This window comes from Acromyrmex echinatior, chromosome 18 (genome assembly GCF_024713525.1).
Source record: "Acromyrmex echinatior isolate Ae372 chromosome 18, ASM2471352v2, whole genome shotgun sequence".
Lineage (NCBI taxonomy): Eukaryota > Metazoa > Arthropoda > Insecta > Hymenoptera > Formicidae > Acromyrmex > Acromyrmex echinatior.
Window position 1 is genome coordinate 3783184 of NC_141869.1, and position 9990 is coordinate 3793173.

General features: G+C 28.9%; 1 protein-coding gene across 7 annotated transcripts in view; it reads left to right on the forward strand.

The window, feature by feature from the left end:
- LOC105144900 (uncharacterized) overlaps positions 1–9990 on the forward strand; it is a 41206-nt gene that overhangs the window by 12408 nt on the left and 18808 nt on the right. The window contains exon 6 of one of the 7 annotated variants that reach the window (XM_087415528.1): positions 5519–8533. The exons of 5 other annotated variants lie outside the window; for them this stretch is intronic. In XM_087415528.1, coding sequence (XP_087271654.1) covers positions 5519–5826 — 308 coding nt within the window. In that variant the 3' untranslated portion in view covers positions 5827–8533. Of the gene's footprint in view, positions 1–102; positions 5362–5518; positions 8534–9990 lie in introns of those variants that run through there. One more of the 7 variants, XM_011054143.2, reaches the window with a different exon arrangement.

The window sequence follows — 9990 nt, forward strand, 5'->3', positions numbered from 1 at the left end:
TTAAATTGTACAAAAATCTAGTTTCCAAATTATTACATTATTATAACATTCTAAATTATTATACACATAGTATAATGGTACAAAATCGTATGTCTGTTGTAGAATCTCTAAAAGAATTGGCAATCTACCTGAGTAGATGTCTACCTACTAGATCCTCCTATCTAAATACCTACTGTCTCGAAGACGAGCCTCCTGATAGATCTTCAAATCCTGTAACATGGAACATATCACGTCATAAGATCCAAAGAAAGAAGGGACTAGCTAGGCAAGTAAGAAAACCCTGTAAGAGATGTTGCGAGAAGAACATTACAGTATTAAAAAACCATAAGCCCGTCGAAGTAACAACATTTTGTAACGACTGCAGTGGCAAACCTCACTTTTGTTTGCGTTGTTTCAACATAGTGCATCACATCACCGATTAAAGTTCCTTGAAAATCTCGTTGAACAAATAATATCTTCTAATTCACTCCGATGTATTTTTAAGATTGCACTTTACTTTGATACATGATTTAAGATTACACTTTTTACTTTAATACATTAATTATATTTTTATTTTTTAATTATAATTTTGTATCAGAAAGACGAATACGTTTTGTTATGAATACTTTGCATGAATACTTTAATTTTACTTAATGATCATCGTGGCAGCGAACATGTTAATATCGAAAGTTAAGATATCTCGTCGAACTGCAGATTGTCGTCGATTGTACACTAAGGAAAGATATATTTCAGATAAAATACCTTTGTAAGATACTTTTTGTAAAGAAGAAAATATAAAGAATGATTGAAAAATAGTACAGACTAAGATTTAAAAAAAAGGTTCTACTAATGCATTGATAAATATGAACAACTAGAAATTTTAGTAGAAATGCATTTACATTACACACTATCTACTTTTTGCAATAATTTGAATCTTAATTTCTAATAGCAAAAAAGGGAGATGATGTTTTTTATTATTTATAAATAAGAATAATTAAAATTTTCTATTTTGTATATTTTAATATAAAAATCTTGCCAAATTAATTCTATAACGAAGTATTTTTACTTTTGAAATATTCTTTAGGATCGAAAAAATTTATATTGATTTAATTGACGTGCCATGAAATAGAAGTGTAATGTTAAGAGTGTTTAAGAATGTACAATAATTTTAATATTTAGGGAAGTTTTAAAGACGTTTATAACACTGCATATATAACATTGTAAAGCGATTAGTTTACACTCAAAAATTATTTTGAACTAGCCGTATTCTTATATATTTTTGAATGCTGAAAACAATATTGCAAATCACACTTTCAAATCTGATCAGCATGAAGTTCCTGAAATAATTGAAGCTTAAATTGCGTTAAAAATGATAATGAAAAAATATTTTAATAAATTTTGTGTTTAACATTTTTTTTATAAAGAAAATAAACTTTATATTAAAATTCTGATGAAGCAATAAATATTTTGTTCGACTTTTAAAATGTATTTTTTCAATATTATTTTTAAATATTTTTTATTTACTTTTTATAATATTCTGGTAATTTTTATACACTATAATTTTTATACAGAATTAAACAGAGATTTAATACAATAATAAGACACTCCCATTTCTTGTAATAATGAAGATATACGTACATATATATTTATAAGTTGGAGTTATCGATACATATACATAGTGTAATATTTTCACATAATGAATTTTGATATTGTATTATTTCGAAAATCTGACATGCTGACGAAATTTGGCGATATCGTTTTCAGAATTCAAAAAATTATGAGAAACATCTTATCTATTTTAAAATAAAAAATTTTTTTATGAACTAGTACTATCAAATACGTAAACACAATATTTTTTGTTCTTTGTCATTATTGATTTTTTAACTAAATCTGTATATTGATTTTAGGTTTGGCTCATACTTTCTCATTGCACATTTAATTCTAATTGTTTCTAGAATTTGATTTGTTTTTCATCAATATAATTCTATTAATCTGATATATTAATATAATATATTGTGTGTGTGTGTGTATACACACACACATGTAAGGTGTCTAATAAAAACTGTAAATAAGCTAAGAATAGATTTCTGAAATATTTCGTTTTGATATGAAAAAGTTTTAATTACTAAAATATTGAGACTATAGTAGGTTTTTAATTCTAAGCATTTAAAATTAGCGAATCGTACTCAAGTTCGCGCGCTCAGATGCAGTGTAAAGCTGTAATCACACTACAGGTTACCGATTACGGTTACCGGTTATCGATTCTATTTTAGGTAATCATGATACAGCAAATGCAAATTAACTATAACGTAATTGGCGAAAATAGAACTGATTATATTAATATAAACTGTTAAAGACGGATGTTAATTTGTTTCGCCTCTCTTGTTATAATATCGATATAAGGATTACATATGCGAATATAAGATTGTTTTTATTGATATTTCTGCAAACATTGTGCAACATTTTCTTTTTTATAATAACATTTTTTATTTTACAAACACAAGCTCAGATAATATCTCTGTTAGAAATCTGTTATCAATTTCATATCTTACAACTTGTAAGATATGAAATTGATGACAGATTTCTAAAAGAAATGTGATTGCACGATGCGTTTGCAGAAATATATCAATAAAAACAATCTTCAAAATAATATTCGCATATGTAATCCTTATTGATATTAATAAGAGAAACAAGTCGCCCAGCAAATAAGCTTACCATAATTTTAACATCAAAATTAAAAACTTCATTTTGTCATCAGAATGACAAAATAATATCAGCTTGTTCGCTGGGTGCAGCGTTCGCCTTTAGTGTTGTGCCGCATTTGAGCACGCGAACTGTAAGCAATATGATTCGCTAACTTTAAATATTTATCCAAAATTATAGTCTCAACACTTAGTATTAAACTTTTTATTTCAAAATAATCTCATCTCAATGATCTCAGAAATCTATCCTTAAACATTATTACAGTATTTACGGAACACCCTGTATATGTCCCATTTAAAGCTTCCAACGCAATTATCTCTCAAACAGTTCATTATTCCAAAAAATATTTCAAATGGAACTTTGTTACGAGGGAGACATCTTTTGGTGGTTACAGATTCTCTTTAGGTGATAGATTCTCTACAAATCTCTAAGATTTCATGATCTTCAGTTTTTAAAAATGAAATTATATAGTTTTTTTTACATAATATGATTTCTGTAATTATTCTGCGTTATGTAAAAGTATTAAGAGATATAAAAAATTAATAGTTTACAAGATAGATATTTATACTTTATATATGGAGTATCAAATAACTTGTAAACTTGTTAATTTTTTTTTTAATCGTACTTTAATACTTTTAGAACAGAATAGTGAGATGAAATTAATATAAAGAAAGTGCTTATCTAACAAATTATCATTTTATATATTTACATATTTTATATACATATATATATATATATATATATATATATATATATATATACATACATATATAGACACGTTTAATTTTATATGTGTAATGAAAAGACGTAACGTTTAATACAGTGTTATAAAAGCAAGACTTACACTTAGAGACAGATACATATCGGATATTTTACGTTAGAATAATTTGGAGTGAACATGTATTATGTATATATATTCTCGCTAAAGTGTTGCTATATTATATATTATCTTATGTGTGTTTGTAATAATCTTACGTTGTGCGTTTCGAAATTTTTTGTACGTAGTAGCAGTATTTACATATGTTTAATAAACTGTATTATTATCGGAAGTACGATAACTTCTGATACTCGATGCCATCTAATAATGCTACGAGTTTCTAATAAAATGATTGTAAAAAACAATTGTATCTTTTGGATCAACCACGAGCAAGGCTATGCGCAGTCTAATGCGTTAATAGACAAATTGAAATGATAGCGCGTAGTGAGCAACAAATTAGGAATAAAATAAATTAACGGTAAGAATCCTGATTATTTCAAAATGTCGGTTCTGTCGTTAGACTCAAGAGTTTACACACAAGCGTTTGGAGAAAAGTTTGTTTCTTTATTGATGTAGGAGATAAAGTTTCGCATGTCTTTATATCTGCAAGCTTTTTGACATTTCGGCACTTCCAAAGAATTCTCCTTTTCGTTTCTGGCTGGAGGCTTCATTGAATATGCTTATGGGAATTGTACCTACTCACATTGGTTAAGAGTTCTTAACACAGAATCCCGACAGTTGTATTAATGTACGGTACACATACTCGACACAAAATGCGTTAGCGAGTACGATGTATGAAGGGTCAATCCATCAGTTAAAATTAATACAATAATAATTAGGAATAGAAATTGCACATTAATGATTTCTTATTATTCGTTAGAAATTAGTGCTTAGCCCTCTCAAAAAAATATGTGCACACTTACTCATAGTATTACAAATTAATTATAGTCAGTGAATCTTTATTGAAATATTTGTATTTTTAGTAATTGAATCAGCATTAAATGAATATATAATTATAATTTAATCATTAAAACGACAACTTATAATTTATTACAAAATATTGTTGCATTTAAAAGTTCTTGTAATATCAATTTTTTCAAGTAGTCGTATTCTATAATTTATTTTGTGGTACAATTATATTTTTAAATCTAAATTTTCATGATGGATCGTTCCCTCTCATATTTTTGAACGTGCCCCTGACGGCCTGAGACCAAACTTACACTCATCCACAATAAAAATGAAGCATTTAGTGCGATGCAGCGTATAATTATCTAAATTTAACATTTAGATTTAGCCGTGCATTAGTATTTTATAAGTACACATCTCATATTTAATGTTTCATTCAAACGGTCTTAAAAATTTTGATTTTTTTGATACTATAAAATCTTTTATGTATTTATATATAGAAAAAATTTTTCGAGGACTCAAGATTTCTCTTGTCAAACTTCTTAGAGTCTTAAAATTCTCTCTCTTAGTGTCTTTTCACTTTATCGTGTAATATAATTTATAAGGATTAATACATAATTTATAATGTGATAGTATATATTATATAATGGAGTATATATTATATAATGGAGTATTAATATACATGTTATAGTATTTATTATTAATTTTTTATTAAAAAAATTGATATAATTTATATGTTATATATCATATCACTGCAACAGTTTACTTAATTTTTTAAACGATATTTTTTAAACCACTATATACAAAACTTTATCAATGATTTATTATCTTTATTATCGTTTATTTCGGTGCTAAATTCTTTTTCAATTCACATTATTAAGCATATTATTGCTCTCAGTCCTTCATAATTTTGAATTACTCTAGTGTTCCGATTATAAAAGAAAATCTATTGGTACCAATGTGTGCTTATCGGGATTGTCTCATTATCGTATCTCCGAGCAAAAAAAAAACAACAATTAACACATCGAAAACAACTGAAACCGCGAACTGACGAAGCACAAAAAAAAAGACAAGAAAAAACCAGAGAAAAGCATCTCTTCGCGCACGATGAAATTATTACAATAAAGTATGAGACCGTGTGTGTATGGGAAACACTTTGGATTGTGTGCGCAGAATCAGAGCACAATTATGGGAAGCATCAACCACAACAACCACCACTACAACAACAACTACCACCTGAGCCACCGCAGCAAATGAGCCTCATTCTCGACGGGGCCAGGCGCAGAACTAAGCTGCACTACGTCGTGGAAAGCGGTCGTTGGGTGTGCGACGTCTGCGGCCGAACCTACAATCGTGGCGATTCCCTAGCCCATCATCGCAGTATACACAGGGGCGACACGATCTGCCCGATCTGTCAGACCGTCTTCACGCGAAAATACACCATGCGCTGTCACATGGTGAACGTGCACGGGGTGAAGTAATAACGGCCGCGGATGTTGCAGGAATGGTGGCATGAATAGAGAAACTCAAGGAACGCTACGCGATCTTCCTACAGAATTGGGCAGGATATTTTAGCATTGGTCTAATTTTTAACGTCATTCGCGCGAAAAATTAGAGCACCCAAAAAAATGTAGGACGTATACCCTGCAAGACGATAAACCATATAGAACGTATTTACAGGATTGAGAACGTTATTTCATAAAGTAACGCATTATCGTTACTGTTACTTTTTGTAAAATGTACAAAAAATCTCTCGGCATCTGAAATTCGCGAATTTTAGAATTTCGAAAGATTCTGGGAATCTTAAGAGCTCTTTTTAAGATCCATTAAGAATGGAATTGATTTTATTGCATATTTGTTCATGTAACAGCTTTGATTTATCTTGACAAACTGAGCATTGCTGAAATCTTTGAGTTTTTATACATTTTACAAAGATTCTTAAAAAATTAATACATTAGCCTAAAGTTATCTCTAATCCAAACAATATTGCACTGATCTGAATCAACATATTTCGATTGATATACTATCGTAATAATTCGGAAACAGTTCTCATCTTACGATTTTCTCGCATCTCATGAAAAATTAAATATCTCAGTAAAAAAAAATCGTAGAGAGGTTTTCAAGAATGCATTTTAAAGAGAAAACTGCAAATTTGTTTTTTCCGATTTTATTTTATTCCTAAATTATATAAAATTAAAAATTAGTATTTTTTCTATCAAATTTTTTTTTTACAAAATGATTTTTAATTTTGAAATTAAAGAATTTACAAAAAAAAATTTGTTGCAATGTTTGCAAATTGCATAAACTTTTTTTAAAAAATTTGTTAACTTTTCGTGAGATGCAAGAAAATTACAAGTTTTCGAATTTACAAACGGTAATGTATTAAAATTATATATAATTTTATGTTTATATATATGTATATATTATATTTTATATATATTTATATAATTTATTTATATAATATATATAAATATACATTAAAATTATATATAAATCGTATGTATACTGAAAGAAATAAATGTTGATAGATAACATCCAATGCGTTAAATCTTCATCGTAATGGCAGAGTAGCAATAAAAAAATATTAATGTTATTAATTAAAATGTATCAGGAAATTATTTTCTAAGTCGATTGCACGCAGATTTTTTTATATGAGATTTTCATTGACTTTTCATGCGTTTTTCATATCGACGAATGCGTCCACATACAATATTATTCATTCCGTAGATAACAATTTTGATATATAATCATTGATTATTACATCAATGATTTATAGGAATATATTTTGTATTTATATACATTATTAAATAATTAATCGCTTTAATGCAAATCTCCGGAGAGAATTATTATTATTTTTATCGCAGAATTTTATTTTCTTCGTTAATACAAGAATCATCTTGTTTATTTAACAATTCAAGATAGATCGGTTGCTTTTTTTGCAAAATATTCATATTCTTCTGTAAACACGAGAAGAATTTGAGATATGTACATATACTTGTATAATAAGTATAAAACAGGACAAAACTATCTTCTTCCTACGGCGAACAAAGCGATGTACTTAAATATCACAAAAACGGTATACTCTATGCAACTAGACTGATCGTATTAAGTGTAGTGTTCTTGATTAATTGCACAAAGGGGGTTACCATGTTACACCACTGCTTGGCGAAATCAGAGCATCGCGAATAAGCATAATGTCAGAGCAGCGATTTTTGTTTGAAGTTTCGAGTCCGTCAAATATGCATAGTTTATCTAGAATAACAGCTTCTTCTAAGCACGAAGAACCGACGTTACTATCATTTCGTCCTGTCTTGAACGTAATCGTGTACACTTATGAGACGATTATATCACATTGACATCATATACATATATATATAAAACTGTCATTTATGTGGATGTCGTGTTTCCGTCTCAGCGTGAAGACGAGATTAGACAATCGTCGGTCGCAGTCGGATCGATCGATCTTATCTTATCTAATTGATGTCACTAGTTTCATCAGTAAGAAATTTTAAAGACATTAATACAGAATAAACTCTCGGTGTACAGAATCACATTACGATTATTATTCTTCGATAATTGATAAAATCATGTAACACATTGTTCTTGAATTGTACATAGGGATGCATTTAGAAACTCAGAGTATTTCATTTTATCGTTCCGAATATTAAACAAGGATAAAATGATATCTGCGTGTACCCGAGTGAAGTTTCTAAATGCAATCCAGTAGTAATCAATGGCATATACGCGACGTATTAGACTTGAAGATTCGCTTACGAGGGAACCATTTTTCATTATCATTTTGTTATTTTTTGTTACTCTTTATTTTATTGTTTTACATCTGGTGACAATAAATTTGCAGAGATAGATTGCGATATTTTGATTATGAAAAAATATATATCTTTCAAATAAATATCTTTCAAAATTTTTTTCATAGCATATATAAAAAAATTTCGGGAACGTCAAAAGATAAGTAGTCTCTAAAGAATTTTATTTAAGTTTGCCGTCCTTCTAAAAAAATGATTTACAGCAAAACGGAGTTTCTAATTTATGATGTGATAATTTCCGCTGTAATCGATATAATATATTATGTGTAAATTATGACGCAATGGAATATATAAAAGAGCGCCGGATTATACATTTTTTTGTACTTTGCATTCTGAAAAATAAAGCTATTATATCGAAATCGTACATGCATCTTTTGGATCGCGGAGTTATTTTTTTATCGCATAAAACGATCGAATTTCCAGGATTTTGTGAAAATTTTTGTTCAACGAACGTAATAAGATTTCAATATAACGAATGCCCGATAGAATATAATTCTTGTCATAGCGATAAACTTTAATTTAAATCAAAAATTTAATTTAATTCGAGCAAGATATATTTTTTCTTAGTTATGAATCACGACGATTGATTAAATAAAAAAAGAAAAGGATTTTATTCTAGAATTGATTGTGAGAAAATCGAGTTTTTACATGATTCGACGTAAAAGTGGAATTCGCTATAACGAAATTTTATACCATTTCTAATGGTAAAATGTCTCTCATCATAGAACGTACTGAACATACTTTTTTAAGATTGATCTTGCTGTTAGAAATTTGACGATCATGAACGATACACTGAAAAAAAAGTCTATTAATGTATTTTATTTAACGTAATACATGTTTCTATACATAATAATAGTAACCAATATCGGTTCATATGAACCAATATTATCGTACTTTTCTATTATTACTGTTTGATAATAAGTAGAAAAATAAGATGGTTTTGGTTTATTAATAGAACATTTGATTGAATTGATTTTTATTTCACCAGCTTTAGTAATTATTGTCTATGCTTGATTATTATTACGATTTTTTTCAGTGTACTTCTTTAAACATGTAAATATCATAATTCAGGAATCATCGATTCCTTGTGCACACACGCTGCTCTATGTGTGCTAAAGCATAGCATACGATCCATATTCGAATAATAGTGATCTCAAAGGAATACATGATTGTCGGTTCACTACATAACATGCGATTGGCAGTAGATCTCGTGTCTGATGAACCTTGAGCCTGATATTCGGCCCTTCAACCACGACTCACGAACTTGGTCCCGTCAACCCGAACCATGTTGTGCATGAATATTGAACATTTTATACATGTATTCGTTCTTGTTTCTGTTTTCTTTTTGCTGTTGTTCATATTATGTCGTTGTATATTTATAGTTCACAGTAGCATGATCGCTCCGAGAATATTATAATTATTGCCATTCTGTGTGTCGCCATTCTCATGATTACTCTCTCTTTTTCTCTCCTCTCTCTCTCTCTCTCTCTCTTTCTCTCTTTTCCTCCTGTTTGTAAATCTCACCGTGTGCGTTGCCTTTTTTCTTTTTTTTTTTGTTGTTATTGCTACTGCTGTTATTCTCAAATCCGAATGAACGAGTGGAAAAGTAGGTAGAGAAACGAGAGTGAGTCGAAATTCTTCCGAGTGTACGAGTAGCTTGCTACTGATATGCGATTTTTCTCAATATTCTTCTTAATGTCATTTTGACACCTTTGTACTCGCAGCATCACGTGCCGTGATCCACGATGTGGCATTTTTCTGGTTATATATTCAACAATTTTAATTAGCTTTAAAATAAAGAAAAAGATTTAGCAAAGATTT